The following is a 23,254-nucleotide window of genomic DNA, read 5'->3' on the forward strand; positions in this document are numbered from 1 at the left end:
AGCTGCCATCAAGTCCCTGTATGAATGCCCAGAGTTTTTTGTCAGGGTAAACAGCACAAAATCTGAACCTTACACAGTCTCCATTGGTCTCTGTCAAGGGTTTGTTCTGTCACCCCTCCTTTTCATAATATTTATGGACTGGATTGAAAGGCACAGCAGAGGCAGTGAGTGTGTCAGAATTAGATGTAGCATTGGACATCTGCTTTTTGCAGATGACTTAGTTCTGCTTAGCTCTGCCACAGATGACCTCCAGCAGACCCTGGATAGGTTTGTAGCTGTTTGTGCAGAAGTCAGGATGAAGATCAGTATGGCCAAAATGGAAACATTTGTGATCTCAAGACAACCATCCCAGTGCGCTCTACATATGAGTGGAGTCCCACTGAGGCAGGTGGAGAAGTTTAAATACCTTGAGTCCATATTCACAAGTGATGGAAAGTGGGAAGTAAAGCTGGTACTCGAATTGGATCAGCAAGTGCAATATTGTGGTAACTTGGCCATTCGGTAGTATTGAAGCAGGAGTTAAGCCAGAAGACAAAGCTGGCAGTCTTCAATACAATCTATGTCCCCATCCTCACCTACGGTCATGAGAGCTGGGTAATGCCCAAAAGAATGCGGATACGAATCCAAGCGGCTGAAATGTTCCTTCGAGGGGTTGCGGGGCTGACAAGACTTGATAGGGTCAGAAGCTCTGCAATTCAGGAAACCCTCATACTCAACCGCTGCTTCTCTGTGTTGAGAGATCCCAGTTACAATGGTATGGGCACAAGAGAGGCTCCCACCAGCAGGCCCTCTTTACCAAGCCAGAGGGTGGGAGGCCATGCAGAAGGCCAAGGACTCGCTGGATAGACTACAACCAAAACCTTGATGTTTTGTGGCATATGACTGAATGATATATGCATGTAAACACAAGAAAGATATTTAATTAACCAAATATTTCAGTCTGGAAATAGCAGACCATCCTCAGTGGTATTATAAGAACAGTTTTAAAAAAATACAAGCTAGAATACTAACAATAGATCGTTTAAAAATAGAACACGGCGCGTGATGTTATATCATTAAGTATGAAATGGAATATTTTGAAGTAGAGACGTGATTGAAAAAAAAATAAAAAAAATTAATGAGTAATCTTGATTAGACTTTCCCAGATTTTTGATATAGATATACAGTCATTACGATTCAGGTTGGGATGATGGAGCAAGGCCTCCACGCTTTCCTTGAATAAACGTTCAAACCTATAACGGGATCTATGCAAGAGGCGAGTCCTGGACAGACTGGACATTCTCTTGAAAAAAGAATCCAAGAACATCAATCCTCCATTCTTCACAACAAACCTAAAAAGTCTGGATTGGCTCAGCACGGGATTGAAACTGACCACAGCATTCTTTGGTCCAGGACTCGCCTCTTGCATAGATCCCGTTATAGGTTTGAACGTTTATTCAAGGAAAGCGTGGAGGCCTTGCTCCATCATCCCAACCTGAATCGTAATGACTGTATATCTATATCAAAAATCTGGGAAAGCCTAATCAAGATTACTCATTAATTTTTTTTTTTTTAAATCATGTCTCTACTTAAAAATATTCCGTTTCATACTTAGTGATATAACATCACGCAGCATGTTCTATTTTTAAATGATCTATTGTTAGTATTCTAGCTTGTATTTTCTTAAAATTGTTCTTATAATACCACTGAGGATGGTCTGCTATTTCCAGACCGAAATATTTGGTTAATTAAATATATTTCTTGTGTTTACATGCATATATCATCCAACACCTTGGATAGACATCTGCGAGTACCACCAGAACACCTGAGCTTAGTGGCAGAGGATCGTGACCATTGGAAGTCCCTCTTGCAGCTGCTGCCCCCACAACCCAATTAGGAAAGGTGGGCCTTGAAGATGGATGGATTTATTATTATTATTTTTTACCCCAAGAGGTCAAGCTAGGTAGGCTAGTTAATTTTAGACATCATGTACCTTATAATAGTAAGCTGCTAGTTTCTCACATGAAATGTTTGTATATATATGAAGTGTTTGCGTGTGTATATACATATATATATATATATTTCTGAAGATGACAATGTAAAGGTTGGAATGTAGAATTTTAATGTTATTCAAGTTTTATCTTAAATGGTTTGAGTTCATGAATCTATTATGAGTGCTCTTCACCATTCGATTTCTCTGACTGTATCTGTGTCATAATGGTCATAAGGTGCATAATGTCATGTTGGGATAGGAATATCACAAAGAGAAGGAGTTTCTCCCTTCCTAAAGTACTTTTGCATTGTAGATCAGTAGATTATTATCTGCATGTTAGTGTGGAGCACTTGCCAACATAGTAAATATTATGTACTGTTCTACTTATAAAACTCCCTTTTCAGAGTATCCTATATATTCTTAGGGAACCACAAGCCAAGACACCTAAGTAAGCAAAGGCAAACGATTGGTTATTGTGGATCAATGGCATTAATATATTTTAATTTTTCTCACTTGTAATTTGTATTTATCAAATGTCTTAGAAAAATCCATAAGTATCACAGTACACTTGGTCATCAACTTACGACCTATGCAACTTACAACCGTCTGCACGTGTGACCACAAAAAAAAAAAAAAAATTAATGAATAAATTAATAATAAATCAAGCAGCTGTGCATACGATAACTATGGGATACGATAGTTATCATATGATACCCACGTACGATAACTATCTCTCACATACACTGAGTAGCTTTCAAGCATCTGTTGCATGAGGTGTTTAATGAAAATTCTACTGAAATACTACCCATAAAATTCTAGTAAAAGGATAATGCCTTCATCTACAGATATGCCAGCTAAGAAGTCAAGGAAAACTATTGATTTAGAGTGTAAAATGAAAGTTATCCAGAAGTATGAAGGCGGAAAGAAAGTGAATACGATAGCACTTGACTTGAAGTTATCACATTTCACGATATCAACGATACTTAAGGACAAAGAAAGAATTCGGGAAGCTGTGAAAGGTTCTGCACCTATGAAGTCTACAATTTTAACCAAACAACGACAGAGACCCATCCATGAAATGCAGGAATTGTTAATAATTGTTAAGAATACTGTTAATAAATATATGGCCGACATAAGACCAGATCGACTTACGACCTGTCAGCCAGAACAGAAGTCGGTCGTAAGTCGACGACCAAGTGTATAAGGAACATCTCACTTTACAACACTTTATCAACTCAGTATAAATTTAGATTATGTTACTGAAATAAGATCACCAATTAAGAAAGTTATAGTGAGGAAAGGACAAGTACAGGAGTCATATCTGAGAAATAGAGTCAGAAAAATGTTATTATTATTATTATTATTACATGACACCTCCAGGGATTCCGAAGGACTCATCAAGGGAGGACATCTACTCTACAACTCTGCCTCCACCACGCAATTCATCAACTATAACAAACAGCAACTACCATCATCATCATCTACACCAACACAATCTACCACCCACTACAACCACTGGTATTTTCACAGACAATCACAACATCCATGCCCACGGTGGGATTCGAAACTGCAGCCTTTTGGCTGGAGAGTGGATATACTATCAATCAGTTAACCAGGATGGCAGTTATAGATCCAGAATTAACATCTATGCTTGTTTATGAATATCAGGAATATCAGAAATAAAGGAAATGAAAATTGCACTGACTGAGTACATTTGTCCAAAAACTGTTGGAATAAGTAAGCTGAGGTTAGATGTAGATGATACCCTGATGGAAGAAAGATGGAAGAGTATGATGTTTTTTTTTTGGGTGCTTAAGGGTCAAAGCTGTATAACTGACAGGAGACCTCCACATAGCCTTTAAAGGAATGCAGAGAACCAACAGGGCTTCTGACCTAATGTCCAATCCTCACCTTCTCGTGGTGCACCTTGTTGGGTATCTACCTGGATACTGAACGAAAGAGGATGGGCTGGCAATTTGAGATTTAGCTGACCAAATTGTATTCTTATTGGTTAAACCAAAATATAAAAAAAATGATGGCACGACATGATAAAATTTCATTCCAGCTGGGGCATTGCCCAGTTACACAAGGCCCCCCCGTTGTTTTTGCCAGGGAACCAGGGCGAACAGTGAAAAGTCAGCTACTGGAACAAACCTGAAAGCACACCCTCAACTCAACATCACCAGAGTTAAAGATCGATACTATCAACATAAGAAGCCTGAATGGCAAAGAAATGGAGCTAGCTGAGGAATTAGATAAGTACCAGATCGACATAATAGGGGTGACTGAAACAAAAAAGACAAAAACTGGTGAGATCTTTCTGAGCAATAAATACAAAATGTTATATTCAGGCAATAACGATCAAGGAAAAGAAGGAGTAGCCATAGTATTCAACACAAAATATGAGGCTAATCTTCTTGAATGGCAGGCAGTCTCAAGTAGAGTGATGTGGGCAAATATCAAAATGGGGAATTGGACAATGAGACTAATTTGTGCCTATGGTCCCACAGAAGGTTCAATAGAAGTGGGGGAATTTTTGATGCTTTAGAAAAAGCAGCTGACACAATGAAAAAGGAAAAGTTGGTCCGTGCTGGGGATCTAAATAGCAGAGTAAGAGATGATTGTCAGACATACAAAAATATTTTGGGAAAATTTGGAGAAAAGAGCAAAGCTAATAATAATGGCAAATACCTGTTAGTTTTCTGCTTAGGACATAGACTGGTTATTACTAACACCATGTTCCAGCATAAAAATGTGCACAAATTCATATGGAGAGAAGAGGAAAGGAATAAGGAAAGTCTCATTGGCTATGTTATTGTTGATAGTGATGTTTTCTCCCTGGTGTAGAACACAAGAGTGTACAGAGGATTTGAAATTGGAAGTGATCACTATTTAGTCTTGAGCATGATAAAATTGAATTTCATATTGAAAAGAATAACATGTAAGAAAGTTTTAAAAAGAATAAAAGTTGAGCAGCTCTCAGATGTGAACTGTATACACAAAGATTATTGAAAAAAAAATTAAAGAGTCTGAGAACAGGAACCAAACCTTGGAGATTCAGTGGCAAGCCTTGAAGAAAATCCTAATTGATTCAGCCAGAGAGGCATGTGGTGAGGTTGTCTGCAAGGATAGAAAAATGAGAACTACATGGTGGACACAGGAAGTTAAAGAGGCAGTGAAGAAAAAGAAGAAAGCACATCAAAAGTTCCTGAATAGAAAATAAATATCAAGAAGGTGGCAAAATATTCTGGAGGTTGTTGAAGAAGCTTAGGAATGGAGGAAAGAGTGCTGTAAAAGGAGTTAGAGATGATAAAGGTGACATGAAAATGAGAGAAAAACATATCCTTGAAGTATGGAGTAATTACTTTGATAAACTGCTAAATGAAACAAGCAGTGATGACAGCACAGTGGTAAAAGACACTGACCAGGAATGCAGTCAGGAATACATATCCATACTTGAATAGAAAAAACCATCAAAGGCTTGAAATGTGGAAAGGCAGCAGGAGTAGATGATATTTGACCAGAAATGCTGAAGTATGGTGGTATAAAAGTCTTACAGTGGCTACACTGCATAGTTCAAAAGGCCTGGACAGAGGGACAAATTCCCGATAATTGGAGTAGAGCTCTAATAGCACCCATATACAGGGTGTTCGGGATAAATTTGACATATTTATAATTAATTATATTTTTCCGTAAGTTACATGTATTAACACACACTTCTCTTCATTTAAAAGTTTGGACCCTTCTTCATTCACATACAAGATGTCAGAAAGGATGGATAGCTGGAACCCACCTGAATCATGGAAGAGAATAACTTGTATCATGATGATTCGTGCCCACCATCAAAATAAGGATATTACGACTGCTGCCCAATGCTCCCTGAATACAGTAAAAACAATCAGGCATGAACTAGAGACTTGCAATGGTGACTACGAGGATGTAGCAAGAAGAAAGATCCCTAGCAGACGATCTGATTGCGTTCGTACAGCAGAATTCCTCGCAAATCTGCAGGAACAGGTGTTGAAGAACCCTGGCATTGGAATTCGGGCTTTGTTCGTGGAGTTGCTAACTGTAGTCAAGCCCTGGATAACAAGGGTAGGCAATGGTAGGCCGTATGTATGGCAGCAGGATTTGGCCCCTTGCCACACCTCTGGGAAAAGTCAAAAATGGTTGTCTGAAAATTTCTACGACTTCACCAGTCCAAATGTTTGGCCTCCAAACTCCCCAGACCTTAACCCCATGGATTATTTTGTATGGGGCGCAGTTGAAAAAGACACCAATCGCACTTCCAGTAATACAAAAGCCCAGTTAATGGATAAAATTAAAACAGTTTTTGCGGCCCTTCCCAGGGAGACTGTAGCATCAGCTTGTTCGAGGTTCCGAAGCAGAATTGAAGCTGTGATCGATGCTAATGGTGGTTATTTTGAGTAAATCTTGTTGATAGTATTGTAATTAACTCTGCCTGTAATGTTTTTTTGTCAATTCATTAAATTTAATAGATACAAAGAAGATTTTCTTTTTCCTTACGAAACTGTCAAATTTATCCCGAACACCCTGTATAAGAAGGGAAATAAAACTGAATGTGAGAATTACAGAGGAATTTCCCTACTGAGTGTTCCTGGCAAGATTTATACAAGTATACTTGAGAAACTGTTGAAAAGAATTGTGGAAGAAAAGCTTGGTGAATAAAACAAGCTGGATTCTGGCCAAATAGAGGCTCAGGATCAGATCTTCACTTCACGACAAATGGTTGAGAAAGCATGAGAATATAACAAAGATCTGTATTTAAGTTTTGTCGATCTGGAAAAGGCATATGACAAGGTGCCAAGAGAGAGAGAAACTATTCAATACGCTACAGTTATATGGTGTCAATGGAAAATTATATCAAGCAATACTTAGTCTTTATTTGAGTTGTAAGGCAGCAGTTAGAATTGAAGGAAGTACAGGAAGATGGTTTAATGTTAAATCTGGTGTGAGACAAGGATACATTATCCCCTCTGTTATTCATTATCTAGATGGATCACATGAAGGAAAATGGTATTAAACATGATATCAGAATTGGAGATGTTAATGTCAGCTCTTTGCTTTATGCGGGTGATGTTATACTTATCAATAAATCCACTACGAGTCTGCGAGATTCCTTAACTAAATTGAATAACTGTTGTAATAGATATGGTATGAAGGTCAGCATTAAAAAGATAAAGACAATGAAAATAGGCAGAAACATTGAAAATATCAACTGCATTGTGAATGGATAACTTATAGAACAAGTAAAACATTTCAGCTACTTAGGCACGATTTTTAGTGAAGATGGTAAATTAAATATGGAAATGGACAAGAGAATCAACAAAGTTGGTATGGTTGGAAGTCAACTGAATAAATTCATATGGAATAATAGAGAAATTAGTTAGAACACTAAATTAGCTGTATACAAGACAGTGTTCAAACCAGTTTTAACTTATGGATCTGAGAGATGGGTCAGAAGTAAAACACTCGATCAAAGACCAGAGACCGCAGATATGAGAATCCTGAGAAAGATTAGAGGTGTGAACAGATGGCATCAATGGTAATATCATATTAAAAACGAGGATATTAGGAAAGAATTTGACATTGTCAGCATCCAGGAATGCGTTAGCAGAGCTAATCTCAGGTGGTATGGTCACTTAAACAGAATGGGTGAGGAAAGATTAGCAAAACAAGTGTTCTCTGCCAGATTGGCAGGAAAACGACCCAGAGGAAGACCAAGGTATGGGTGGATTGATACAGTACAAAGTGCCTTAGATGAAAGAAATATAAGATCTGATAATGTTGGAGTCTTGACAAGTAACAGACTGATTTGGAGGAAAATTGTAGATAGGAAGTTAGTAACGATGTAAATTTTTCATGTAGTACTATCATATCCTGTACACCCCTTGAGGATACATGTCAGGAATTTGATGATGATGATGATGAAGTATGATGTTTTTTGAGAGGACAGAAAGGCGAAGAAGGAGGATGTGTGCTGTTGATGATAGTAAAAGGATTATGCCCAAGCAAGAAGTAAATGCAATGTGGAAATAGTGGCAGTGGATATCAGGCAGTATTGTGTGATGTAGAGATAGACAGGATGAAATATTTAGTTGAAGGTTGCTACAAACTTCACAATGTGGAGAACAGAAACAGAGAAATTTAACAAGCAAATCAGCCTAGTGAATAAGTAAAAGGAGATCATTACAAGTGATTAAAATTATGGCAATGCACATTGGAATGAACAAGACAGCATCTGGAGTCAAAGAGAATGAATTTCTTGAGATTTTCAGGAGCAACTATTTTAGACAGTACATAAAAGAGGACATGCATGGATCAAGGATCTTGTATTTGTTCATCTTGTCAAAGAATGTTGTTGTAAATTGGAAGTCAAATCTCTTTACATTTGTTAGAGACCATAAATTGATTACCCGGATGATGGCTATCTATATTAGGTCTTCTGTAGGGAAAGAATATATGTGAAAATATAACACTGGTGATTATGAAACTCAAGAGAAAGCTTGCAGCTATACTATGGAATCAGGAGTTAGGTTGAAAGAAGATTAATTCTGCTTAGGTGATATTTGACAATTATCTAGAAGAAACAATGTCTGAATCTATTCCAGGAGTTCATGAGATTAAATAAGGTAGCTGTGAAATGGATTAATGCAGCAAATTATAGGCCAATCTGTGTGTCACCTGTTGTGGTTAAAGTGTTGAAAAGGCTGGTGAGATTCAGGATCCACAATTAGGTTGACAAAAATTGTATTATCTTTGATGGATAGCATGGATTTAATAAAGGGAAGTCATGTTTTAGTAATCTACTTACTTATTACAATAAGGTGAGAGCAACATTGGAGATAGACACAGAGCAGTAAACTTAAACTTTGCAAAGGCTTATGACCTCATGTTGTGTATGGCGGAGCAATATCCCAGAAGAGGAAAGTCAGTAGCGGTGTGCCTCGGAGTATGGTTTAGAGTCATTGCTTTTTAAACTGCATGTTAATAATATCAGGAAAGATGGGTATACAGCTGCTTGCAGATGATGCAAAGTTGAGACAGACTATGGTCTTACAAGAAGACTTGTAAGACTTTGAATTAAGAAGACATATTTGACACAGTTGATGACCCAGTTGTTTGCAGATGATGCAAAGTTGAGACGAACCATGAAGAGTAGAGAAGATGTCGTGGTCTTACAAGAAGACTTGAATAAATTCAGTAATTGGGCATGGGAATGTGAGTTCAATGTTGCAAAATGTAAGGTTTTAAAATTTGGAAAAAAAGATGGGACACAGAATTTATGCTTGGTGAGGATATATTGTCAGAGGTGGAGTAAATAAGAGATCTGAGGGGGATGATAGTGGATAAGGATCTGAAATTTAGGGGACACATAGCCAAAATTGTGAAGAAACACAAAGATTTCTGGGAATGATGTGGAGGACATTGACTTGTAGAAGTAGGGAGATTCTTGTTCCTTTGTATAAGGCTCTGATTAAGCCACACATGGACTATTATGCCGAGATTTGGTCACCTGGTTTTCAGAAGGATTCAGAGATGTTGGAAAGGGTCCAGAGGTGACTGACTAAAGTAGTTTCTAACCTCTGGAATATCAAGTATGAGGAAAGATTGAGAAGATGCAATTTGCAGTCTGGTGGACAGGAGGAAGAGGGGAGATATGATAGAGACCTACAAGTTAGTATGGGGTTGTTATAGAATCAATGCTGGAGAGGTTCTACAGAAAATCATGGGAGATCAGGGGAGAACCAGAGGTTATCCCTGGAAATTGTATAAAGAGGGTGTGAGTAGGGGTGTGAGAAGCAGGTTTTTTTCATGCAGAGTTGTGATTGGAATGCTTTGCCTTAGAGTGTGGTGTCTGCAGAGAATTTGAGTGTGTTTAAAGCATGGTATGATGAGCTTTGTGTATGATAAAAGGACCTCTCGGATGAGTCTTTGACTCCATGGGATCTTGGGTGATAATAATAATAATAATAATATTGCCAGAATTCTGAGGACAACATTATGAATTCTGGATGTGGAGGATACTGACTTGCAGAAGTAAGGTGATTCTGGTTTCATTGTAAAAGGTTTTGATTAGGCCACATATGGACTACTGTGCACCTGTTTTTTTTTTCAGACGATGATGAGATGTTTGTAAGTGTTCAGAGGCAAGTGACCAAAATAGTTTCTGATCTCTGGAATGTTGAGTATGAAGAAAAGTGTCAATTTGCAGAGTCTAGTGGATAGGAGGAAGAGGAATGATATGATAGAGACGTAGAAATTGCTAAAGGGTTGTCATAGGATTAATGCTGAAGAGATTTTTCATAAAATGATGGGAGACTTGGGGAGAACAAGAGATCATCCCTGGAAGTTGTATAAGGAGTGTATGAGCTAGGGAGTAAGAAGCAGGTTTTTTTTTCATGGAGAGTCATGAATGATTGGAATGCATTACCTCAGTGTGTGGTATCTACAGAATTCTGTTCCAAAGGTGTGTAGAAAGGGCAAAACTGTTCTGCTACATTTTAAGAAAGCCGACAAGACTAAATCTTTGAATTATAGCCATTCTGGGAGTCTGGAGTTGTGATTAAAGTGTTAGAGAGGTTGGTGAGAAACCAGATTGATAATAACAGCATTCTCTGTTTGATGGAGAGTATAAGCACGCTCTAGGGGGATCATATTTTAGTAATTTACTTATTATAACAAGGTAATAAATGCACTGAACAAGGGTGATGTTTCATATACTGTGGTATAGGTATGAATTTTTCCCCTGATCTCATTCATTACCAAGGAAGTTCTATCCCCCCCCCCCAATGGAAATAAAGTTTTATCTAATTCTTCCAGAGTGGCATCACCCAGTCCATCTTGGGAGAATGTATCTTTATTGTATGAATGACAGGTATCAAAAACATCTATGTCCAAGGCAGGATTCAAACACACAGCCTTTTGGCAGGAGAGTGGATATGCTAACTACTCACCCAACCAGACCAGTATACAGTGGTATATTTTAGAATTAAATAGCTAACACCCAACAATCCGCTTTACAATGGAACTGGAAGCTAATAAATGTCTGCCCTTCCTGGATACACTAATCACATGTCTTCCAGATGGTTTCTTATCATTCTCAATTTTTAGAAAACCTACACATACAGGGAGATATTTACACAAACAATCACACCATCACCCTTCTCAACAGTATGGTATCATAAAAATGCTAACCCACAGAGCTAGAGCAATCTGTTCCAATGACAATGCTCTTGCTGCTGAACTGGCTCACTTATGCCACACCTTCTTGGCCAATGGCTATAATCCTCATAAGATAAACAAAATAATATATGCTCCCAAGAAACCCTCCCACTATCCACCACAAAGAACTACAACAAAACAGTCACCATCCCATATATTAGAGGCACATCGGAAAAGATATCTAGAATTCTCAATAAACATCAACTACGCACTGTATTCAGACCGTGTGCAAATTAGCAACTCTCATCCATTCACTCAAGGATAACATCCCTCCTTTATCACATCCAGGAGTCTAGAAAGTACCCTGCTCGTGTGATCAATCTTACTATGGTCAAACAGGAAGAACTGTGGACATCTGCATCAGTGAACATAAAAGATTCATTCGGCACTATCACTATGAAAAGTCAGGCCTAATAGACCATGCTTTGGATACCCCTGCACACAGAATCAAATGGAAGAAAACAAAAGTACTGCACAGAAGCTTTTACAAGTCAGAGAGATTATTCTTAGAAGCAACAGAAGCCTTGAAACATATTCCGAATCTCAACAAATATGGCTGTATAAATTTACCTAAGATTTGGGAGACAGTCATCTTAAGACTGCAATACAGAGCATGCAATACAGAGAAAAAGGGCATTGTGGAGGCAGCATAAGAGAAGTGGAAGTAACCAATTTCATGAGTTCTACAAAGACCAGGCAAGGAGAGTGACTTGGTTGGTGAGAGTAGCTAAAGAGAGGTATGAACAGCAGTTAGCTAATGAAGCTAAAAAGAATCTTAGGGAGTTCTTTCGATATGTAGCCAGCAAAAGAAAGAATGATTATGGAAGGATGACATTGATTGGAGGAAATGGTATAAAGACAGCTGTTGCAGAATGTGTGGTGGAGATACTTAATGAGCAGTTCATAAAGATCTTTCAATCTTGTGAATGTGACTTCATGGAGAGATTAAGAGCAGTTGATGATGGAGAGGAGAGACTGACTGTAAATGAGGAAGAGGTGTTTGGGGAGTTGAGTAAACTAGATGTAAATAAGGCTGTGGGACTTGATAATATATCACCGCGTATTCTGAAGGAATGTGCCAGAGAGTTGACACCTGCCTTGACATATTTTTTTAATACAAGTCTTGCACTTGGTGAAGTCCCTAAAGAGTGGAAGGAGGGCAAGATTGTGCCACTTCATAAAGGAGGTGATTGAACTCAAGCATCAAACTATAGGCCTATCTGTGTGTCAGGTGTTGTGGTTAAGTTGTTGGAGAAGCTTGTGAGAACTAGGATCCAGAGTTGGGTTGACAACAACGGTATAATCTTTGATGGACAGCATGGATTTGCTAAAGGGAGGTCGTGTTTTAGTAATCTACTTACTTATTACAATAAAGTGACTGCTTCCTTGGACAGAGGAGAAGGATACACAGTAATATATTTGGATTTTGCAAAAGCTTTTGATAGAGTACCTCATGATAAGTTGACAGTCAAACTAGAGCAGATGGGGTTGGATATTAGATTAGTGCATTGGATTGGAGACTGGCTATCTGATAGGTATCAACAAGTTGTGTATGGGGGTGCAATATCCAGGAAAAGGAAAGTCACTAGTGGAGTGCCTCAGGGATCTGTTTTAGGGCCATTACTATTTAACTTGTATATTAATGATATTGGCAAAGATTTGGATGGAGATATTCAGTTGTTTGCAGATGATGCAAAGTTGGGACGAACCATAAAGAGTAGTGAAGATGTTGTGGCCTTGCAAGAAGACTTGAATAAATTGAGTGATTGGGCAAGCAAATGGGGATGTAAGTTCAATGTTGCAAAATGTAAGGTTTTAAAATTTGGAAAACAAAGATGGGATGCAGAATTTATGCTTGGTGAGAATATATTGTTGGAAGTAGAGGAAATAAGAGATCTGGGAGTGATAGTGGATAAGGATCTAAAATTTAGGGGACACATCGCCAAAATTGTGAAGACAACACAAAGACTTCTGGGAATGATGAGGAGGACACTGACGTGTAGAAGTAGGGAGATTCTTGTTCCATTGTATAAGGCTTTGATTAGACCACACATGGACTATTGTGCCCAGATTTGGTCACCTGGTTTTCAGAAGGATGAAGAGATGTTGGAAAGGGTCCAAAGGCGACTGACTAAGGTAGTTTCTGACCTCTGGAATGTCGAGTATGAGGAAAGATTGAAAAGATGTAATTTGCAGAGTCTAGTGGAGAGAAGGAAGAGGGGAGATATGATAGAGACCTACAAGTTGGTAAGGGGTTGTTATAGGATCAATGGTGGAGAAGTTTTACAGAGAATAGTGGGAGATCAGGGGAGAACCAGAGGTCATGCCTGGAAACTGTATAAAGAGGGTGTGAGTAGGGGAGTGAAAGGCAGGTTTTTTTTCGTGCAGAGTTGTGAATGATTGGAATGCCTTGCCTGAGAGTGTGGTGTCTGCAAGGAGTTTGAATGTGTTTAAGACCCGGTATGATGAGATGTGTGTGAGATAAAAGGACCTCCTAGATGAGTCTTTGACTCCATGAGGTCTTGTTTAATAATAATAATAATAATAAGACATAACAAGGTACCTGCTTTCTCTCTATTTTTTATTTATTTTATTTTTTTTTAAGAGATAGAGGGTACCTAATTAGGACTTTAGTCTTTCTGTTGTTGCTACAAATTTTTAAACTGGTCCCTTTGTTACACCATGTTGTTGTAGTCTTGCATACTGTGACAAACTCTGTTTTGGGGCTCTGAAGATGCTGATTATAACACCAGCGAAATATCAGCAATAAGTCAATAAATAATTATTTACTTATAATTATTTATTAATTACTTATAATTGGAAAAGATGGTGGAGGAGGAGATGCAAATAGAAGAAATGAGTGGAAGGAGGGTAATTATTATGGGAGATTTCAACTATGGTAGCATTGATTGGAGTGAGGAAAGGACACACGGGAGGAAGGAATTGGATTTTATGCGGTTATTAAGGGATAACTATCTGTGACAGTGTGTAATGGAAAATACAAGGGGGCAGAGAGTGCTTGACCTAGTAATTGCATCTGAGGATTTGGCTGTAACAAATATGACCACATTGCCACCAATTGGTGAGAGTGATCATAGGGTCTTGACTTGGGAGGTGGCTAAAGGTGTGGAATTTACAATTAAGACAGGGTACATGTGGAATTATCAGGCTGATAAGTATGACAAGAGTTTGATTGGTTCAGTGCCATGGCATGTACAACTGCAAGGGCTAGAAGTTGATAGTGCATGGGAGGCGGTTACGAAGTGTTTGCATGAAGCAATGGCTGACTGTATACCTAGAGTCCGAATAATAAATCAAGTAGGGGTTAAATGGATGAATAACACCATTAAGCTTGAGCTGCAAAAAAGAAACAACTATGGAGGGAATTTAAGGAGAAAGGTGATCGGCAGGCACATGAACGGTATAAAGCGTAGGCCAGAAGGGTAATGAGTGTGGTAAGAAAAGCAAAAAAGGAATACGAAAGAACATTGGCCATGCAAGCTAAAGAGAATCCTAAACAGTTTTTTTGATATGTCGCAATTAAAAGAAAAAATGTATATGACAGATGATTTTAAAGAATGCTGATTATAGGGAGGTAACCGAATCAGTTCATATAGTTGAGTTACTGAGCGAGCACTTTGCAAGAATATATCATCCAGGTGGTGACATTGCAGAAATGAATGAACCAATAGATTATACGGGAATTGTAGTGAATGAAGTGGAGGTGAGTGGTCTATTGCAAAACCTCAATGTCAATACATCTGTGGGATTGGATGGTATACCAGCTCGTGTCGTACGTGAAGCGGCTAAAGAATTGTCAGTACCCTTGACCATTTTGTTTAATTTGAGTCTTGGGTCTGGGTTAGTACCGAGGGGGTGGAAAGATGGGAAAATAGTTTCACTGCATAAAGGATGTTCCAAGACTGCTGTTGCAAATTATCGACCGATTAGCATATCAGGAATCGTTGTCAAGGTCTTAGAGAAATTAGTCAAGAAAAGAATACAGGATTGGATAGATGAAAATGGGATATTGTATGGGGGACAACATGGTTTTGTGAAGGGTAGACCATGCCTCAGTAACTTGCTCACGTTTTATAACACAGTGACGGCTGAACTGGATAGGGGTAATGAGTTTACAGTGATTCTACTGGACCTTGCCAAGGCCTTTGACAGGATACCACATGGAACTGTAATCAGTAAACTGGAGCAGATGGGGATGGATATAGGGTTGGTGAGATGGATAGGAGGGTGGTTGATGGAGAGATACCAGAGAGTGGTTTATTCAGGAGTTGAGTCCAAAAGATGGCTTGTGACTAGTGGTGTGCCATAGGGTTCTGTTCTTGGACCACTACTTTTCAATTTGTTCATTAATGATATAGGAAAGGACCTGAGAGGACGTGTTCACTTGTTTGCTGATGATGCAAAGTTGGGTAGAGCAATTGAGAGTGCACAGAATGTCAAAATTTTGCAGGATGATTTGGAAAGTTTGGAGGACTGGGTTAGGAAAAATGGATGTCAATTTAATGTGGCAAAGTGTAAGGTTATGCATTTTGGGGTGAAAAGATTAGCAGCAGTATATCACACTGATGGAACCGTACTCCAGGAGATTGATGAGGCCAGGGATTTGGGAGTGTTGGTGGATAGGGAGTTGAAATTTAGAGGGCACAGTGCAAAAGGGGCTAAATCAGCTCATCAAATCACTTGGCTTCTGAAAAATACTTTAAAAAGCAGAGACAAACAAGTCATTGTTCTTCTGTATCGAGCCTTGATAACACCAAACTCGACTACCATGCCCAGATATCGGCACCAGGGTTTCTTCTTGATGGGGAGGATCCAGAGATGAGTGACCAAGATGATATCAGGTCTGTGGAATGAACCTTATGAGAACAGGTTGAAGATTTCTGGGTTGTAAAAATTGGTCGATAGGCGGAAAAGGGGGTGATACGATTGAGACATTCAAATTACTGAAGGGTTTCTATAAGATTAATCCAGAAGATATTTTTGAGAATAGGACTGGTGGTGGTGGGAGGACTAGGGGTCATACATGGAAGCTGGGCAAGAATGTGGTTAGCAGGGGTGTTAGAGCTGGGTTTTTTACTTGGAGAGTGGTGAATGAGTGGAATAAGCTGCCAGAGTCTGTTGTGGGTGCTATGACTGTGAATGAGTTCAAGGCAGGGTATGATAGATACTGTGTGAATGTCGTATAGTTGTTCTTGACATGATGTCAGGGCCTCTCTCGATGAGTCTATCGGCTCATTGGAGTTGCCCGGAATAATAAAAATAATATTAGAATAATAATTCTGTGTTCTGATATATAACCAAGTGAAAAAGTTTTTACACTTGGTTATGCTATAAGTTAAAGATGCCAAGAAACAGAAAGTTGACAAAAATGATTGATATGGATTGTCGGGCCTGGTTGGCCGAATGGTCAGCGTATCTGCTCTCCAGCCAAAAGGCTGCAGGTTTGAATCCTGCCATGGGTATGGATGTTTCGATTGTCTGTGAAAATACTAGGCGTGATGATGGGTGGTGGATGGCATTAGCGTAGATTATGATGGTAGTTGCAGTTCGTTGTAGTTGGTGGATTAAGTGGTGGAGACAGAGAGTTGTAAAGTTCCCTCCCTCGATGGGTGTTTGGACTCCCTGGAGGTGTTTCATAATAATAATCAATGATGAATAATTTATCTCTTTATTGCTAACCACTCAGCCTTGCTGGTCAAGGATTTATTATATCAGTCCTCCAATCAAGAGGCTGCAGGTGCAAATACCACCATATGCATGGGCATTTGTGATCATATGGTGAGATAAATTTCATTGCCTAGTGTGAGAACACCAGCCTGCTTATCAGAGGTCTGAAGTGGCTTGAAAAAAAGTTTAATATAGCAGAATTTCCAGAATGTCAAAAATAAATAAAAATATACACAATTTTTTTTAATTAATAAAAATAGAACAAGTTCTTAACTCATATACCTTTCATGTGTGAAATAAAAAATTTTGCATATAAAAAAAATCTATTGAAAAATGTAAATATAATAAAATATACCTTCTAATATCACAGTGATCTGATTAGGTCGAAATCCAGGTCCTCCAGGACACAGCTCTCTATATTCACCTAATAAAAATCAAATGAGACTTACACTTTAAAGTTGATATGTTGTTAGACAGAGAAAGCAAAAATTAATTGTAATTTAAAATAACTTATTCATAATTCTTACAAAATAAAACCTCATTTCATGTCATGATAATACATGAGTCTTTAGGATAGCCCCAAAGTTGATAGCTGTCTGAGTGACCGAGCAAATTCAATGACAAAACAAAACGCCTGGTTGAACAGCGGGAAGGAGTCATGACAAGGGGCCATCCCTGAAAGTTACGAAAGGAAACTGTGAGAAAGAGGATGAGGAATGGTTTCTTCGCATGGAGTGTGATTGAACCATGGAATGCATTGCCTCATGGAGTGGTGGGAGCAAGAATGGTCAATGCGTTTAAGGAGTGGTATGACAGATGTTGTGTTTCCTAGGAGGGACCTCCCTTGATGAGTCTTTTGACTCCATGGAGGCCTGAATAATAATACTAATAATACTAAAAAAAAACGTGGATGACAACTGGAAGGACAGTTCTGATTTTGAAAAACAAAGGAAAAGGAACTTTTCAAAGTAAATGCTGCCCAATAACCTGCCTACCAACAACATTTATTCACTGGACTTCTAGCAATTATGATTAGTCAATATTTATCATGGCACCAACTTCTGCCTATTGAATAAAAGGGGTATTGCAGAAAATTCAGAGGAACAAAAGACCAATTGTTAATTGACAAAATAATTTTGAAAAATTCTGATATATGGAATGTACTGATTACCATAAAGCATTCGACACTTTGTGACATAGATGAATTATAAAATGTTTAGAAATTTTTCGAGTGAGTAAAAACATCAGAAAATTCCTAACAGCCGTCATGACCATTTGGAAAACTCAGTTGATAAGCAATGGAGGTAATCTGAATAGAGTGAATATCAAGAGAAGAATATTTCAAGGCAACTCACTATCAGCTCTATTGTTTCATTCTAGCAATGATTCCTCTAACATTAATTCTAAAGAAAACCAGCTTTGGATATCAAACATCAAAGCAAGCATTAAAAATATCTCATTTGTCACATATCTCATGAATACCCCCTCCAAATCTTCAGTGAAGACTTTGTGTTTCAGTGAAGATTGTATGAAATTTACACTTGAGAAATATGCAACACTCATCATAGTTCAAGGGGAAACAACGACGGAATCACATTTGAAATGGAAGCAAATTAAAAACTTGCCACAACATGAATCCTGTAAATATCTAGGAATTCTTGAGGCAGATGACATCTTAAGTTCAGAAGTCAAAAAGAAATCGTGTGTGAATATCTGAAAAAGAGTTTGAAAAGATCTGAAGTCTAAGTTGAATGGAAGCAACACTGTAACAGCAATCATTACATGGTTCATCCTTGAAATCAGATAAACAGCAGGGTTAATTGATCTGACACAAGCTGATTTGAATGCACTTGATCGTAAAACACGACACAAGCTGATATGAATACACTTGATCGTAAAACACGAAAATTAATGACAGTGAATCATGTCTTGAACCCACACAGTGATGTGAATTGGTTATGCACAACTAGGAAAAGTGGAGGATGGAATCTTTTTGCAATTGAAACAAACAGTAGAAGAAAAGCGAGGGTTGAATGATTATTTTGAAGGAAAGCAAAGAAAAGATGTTAATTGAAGCTGACAAAGTAGTGAATGCAGTAGATCAAAAAAAATTATTATGAGGAGAAAGAAATAGCAAAAATATCAGAAGGTTGGAAAAATAAAGCACACCAGGGTCAATTATTATTATTATTATCCCAAGACAGAGCCTGTGTAGCTCAGTGGATGTGGCGTTTGCCAACCACGGTGCTTGGCCGCACGAAGGAAGACTTGGTTTCGAGTCTAGTCGGCGACTAGAGGAAATTTTTCTAAGCCTTTTTTCGACCGGTTCCCGAGTTAGTCGATCTCTGGCACGGGCAAGCAGGTTTTTCCTCCTGGAAACTCGGGTTTTTCGTCCTGTAAACTCAAGAAAATCGACCGTAGAACCCACATTATTTCAGACATTAAATATATTGTGTTAGGGTTAGGGACCACGAGATGGCGGCACATTTGAGCCGTCTCTCTTCACTGAGTACCGCTTAATTAGTGATAGCCTTGGGCCATCTATCTCTGATTGGTACCAGTGGAGATTGAACTGCCCACTCAGTCTCCAAAAGTTAGATAGGGCTAAATGGCCTTGCCTACTCCCGTATATGGGAATAAAAAAAAAAAAAAAAAAAAAAAAAAAAAAGGCGTTAGCTGATTTTTTTTTTTTTTTTCCCAAGACCCCATGGAGTCAAAGACTGATCTAGGAGGTCCATTTATCATATACACAGCTCATCATGCCGCACCTTAAACATACTCAATTCTCTGCAGACACCATACTCTCAGGCAAGGCATTCCGATAATTCACTACTCTGCATGCAAAAAAACCTGCTTCTCAATCTCCTGTCCACACCCTCCTTATAAAGCTTCTAGGGATGACCTCTAATACTAAGCCCGATCTCCCCCACTATGTGCTGTAAAACCTCTCCAACACTGATAACAGCCACTTACTAACTTGCAGGTCTCTATCATACCATCCCTCTTCATTATATCCACTAGACTCTGTAAATTTCATCTTCTCAACCTTTCCTCATATCCAACAATCCAGAGATCAGAAACTACCTTAGTAAGTTGCCTACAGACCGTTTCCAACAGCTCTTTGTTCTTTTGAAAAACCAGGTGAGCAAATTTGGGAACAGTAGTCCATGTGTGGTCTAATCAAAGCCTTATACAATGGAACAAGAATTTACTTACTTCTACACATCAGTGTCCACCACGTCATTCCCAGAATTCTTTGTCGTGTCCTCACAATTTTGGCAATGTGTCCCCTAAATTTCAAATCCTTATACACCTTTACCCCAAGATCCCTTATTTCCTCCACCTTCAAAAATCTATCCCCACCAAGCATAAATTCTACATTCCCAGCTTTGTTTCCCAAATTTTAAAACCTTACATTTTGAAACATTGAACTCGCATGCCCATTTCCTTCCAATTTACTCAATTTATTCAAGTCTTCTTGTAAGACCACAACATCTTCCACAGCACTCTTCAGAGTTCGAATAAACTTTGAATCATCTGCAAAATCTGAATATCCCCATACAAATCATTAACATAGAAGTTAAACAGAAATAGCCCTAAAAGAGACCCCTGAGGCACCCCACCAATAACTTTCCTCTTCCTGGATATCGTGTCCCCCATACACAATTTGATAATCAGATAGCAAGTCTCCGATCCAATGCACTAATCTAATATCCAACCACATCCGCTCTAGTTTGACTATCAACTCATCATGTGGTAATCTATCAAAATCCTTTGCAAAATCTAAGTATATTACAGTGTATCCCTCTTCTCTGTCCAAAGAAGCCATTGCTTTTTGTAAGCAGATTACTAAAACATGAACTCCCAATAGCAAATCCATGCTTCCATCAAAGATAATACCATGTCAACCAATTCGGCATCCTAGTTCTCATAAGGTTCTGCAACAACTTAACCACAACACCTAAACCCAGATAAGACAATAATTTGATGCTTGACTTATATCACCTTACTTATGAATCGGCACAATCTTGCCCTCCTTTCACTCTTCGGAACTCGACCCAGTGCAAAATTCATATTAAAAAAATATGTCAAGGCAGATGTCAACTCCCTAGTACATTCCTTCAGAATACATGGTGATATATTATCAAGTCCGACAGGTTTATTAACATCAAGATTGCTCAATTCTACATACAACACTTGCTGACTTATAGTCAGTCTCTCTCCTCCCTATCATCAATTGCTCTAAATTTCTCCATGATGCCACATTCACAAGAACGAAAGACCTTTATGAACTGCTCATTAAGTATCTCCACTATATCTTCCATAACAGTTGTCCTTATACCAATCAACGTCATCCTGCCATAATCATTCTTTGTTTTGCTGGCTACATATTAAAAGCACTCCTTAGGATTCTTTTTGGCTTCATTAGCTAGCTTCTGCTCATATTTCACTTTTACAACCCCTTACCAACCAACCAAGTCACTCTCTTTGCCTGGTCTTTGTAACCCCAATGAAATTAGTTATTACCACTTCTCTTATGCTGCCTCCATAATGCCTTTTATCTCTGTATCGCATGCTTAATCTCTTCATTCATCCATTTCACACCTACCTCATTTAACCTTCTGACTGTTGGAATACATTTAAACATTGCGTCTACTAGATAGTTCTTGAATATCTTCCAAGCTGCACTGATCTCTTTTCCAGCTAACTCCTCATTCTATGCTACACCAGCGAGCTGTCTCCTGGCTCTACATAATCACCAGCCTTATAGTTCTACATATATCCTTTTCTTACAGAGGTCCTCACACAGCTGGCATCCACCCAGGTAATCATTTCATGGTCGCCCTCACCAAGTGGAGGGTGATTTGATACCTCATTTATAATTACATCCTCTGATGAGATGATCAAATTCAAGACCCTCAATCCTCGTGTGCCTCTGTTACATACTATCTGAGGTAGTTGTCCTTCAAAAACTCAAGAAACTCATTTTCTTTACTTCCAGTTGCAATCTCATCATCCCAGTCTATATTGCCATAGTTAAAATCTCTCATAATAATCATCCTTTTCTTATTTGCTTGACTAATTTGATTATACATTTCATAGTCAAACATTATCAGGTCTATAACAACATCCAACTAAGTATTTCATTCTATTCACCTCAAAACCACTACCACTATTTCCCTCTTGCATCTCTATTTTGTATGGACTTAACTCTTTCTCTATCATCAGTAGCACTCCACCTCCCTTTTTACCCTTTCTATCCTCATGAAATACATCATACACTTCTATCTCTACTGCTGTCAGGATGTCATCCTCATTCAACCATGTCTCACTTATTCCAGCAATTTTTGGGTGAACAGACTCAATTAATGGAACCATTTCATTTGCCTTGTTTCTTATATTTCTAGCATTTGTATACAGATAGGAGCTTATTCCTGGATCTATTGCTACTCTCACTGACACCACTTATTTGATGTGACTTCTATGTTTAACTCGAGTTATTTCTTTTTCTCCTTATTCATCTTCGAATCTTCTTCAGATCCAACTGTTTTCCCTTGATCCAGGTCATCCCCTTCCCTTTTTGTCTACATATGCATTCACATCCTCTGGAGCATCTACCTTTCTCATGTTCCTTTGTCCACCCTGAGCCTCAAGGGAAAGTTGACAGTCACTTAACTTGGCAATGGCTTCAAGAGGCCAGCATCAAGAAAGAGACAGAAGGTCTATATATATATACTTGCTGCTGAAAAACAAGCACTACAAATGAATGCAATAAATGCAAAGATTGAAAAGATCTGTAACAACATCAAATGTTGACTGTGCAGAGATAAAGAAGGGACAGTGGATAATCTAATTAGTTTTTGCAGGAAGATTGCCCATACAGATTATAACTAAAGGCATAATTGGGTAGTAAAAGCTGTACACTGGGGTCATTGTGTTGAGGCTTAAGTGCTATTAGGAATCCATGTTGGAGGCTTAATGGAATATATAAAACACTCAGAAAGGAATAAAACTGATTTTAATGCTTCTAATATTTCGAATCAGTCACTGAAACATCTTCAGGGATTACAAAAACTATTGTAAAACACTCTCAAATACAATACTAAGTGAAACATGTGGCTGATCCAAAGCATGGTCTTCAAGGCCAGATTGACTATGTTTTAGATACAACCCACATGACCTCCAGGAAAAAAAAACAAAAAAAAACATGCTCCACCATAGTAAATTCACAAAAGAAAGAGTATTTTTAGAATCTGCAGCAGCATTCAGAAATCGACCAAATTTAAATAAATACAGTTGCATAAAACTTCCCAAAATTTGGGAAACATTAATTATTAGAGATCCCAC

General features: G+C 38.4%; 1 protein-coding gene across 1 annotated transcript in view; it reads right to left on the reverse strand.

The window, feature by feature from the left end:
• The window catches only part of LOC150100631 (fibrillin-1-like), a 1,594,375-nt gene that overhangs the window by 647,958 nt on the left and 923,163 nt on the right, over positions 1 to 23,254 (reverse strand). The window contains exon 37 of the mRNA XM_090401848.1: positions 17,262 to 17,330. Coding sequence (XP_090257974.1) covers positions 17,262 to 17,330 — 69 coding nt within the window. The remainder of the gene's footprint in view (positions 1 to 17,261; positions 17,331 to 23,254) is intronic.

The sequence above is a fragment of the Typopeltis vanoorti genome, chromosome 12 (assembly GCF_054136105.1).
Source record: "Typopeltis vanoorti isolate ZY-2024b chromosome 12, IOZ_Tvanoo_1.0, whole genome shotgun sequence".
NCBI lineage: Eukaryota > Metazoa > Arthropoda > Arachnida > Uropygi > Thelyphonidae > Typopeltis > Typopeltis vanoorti.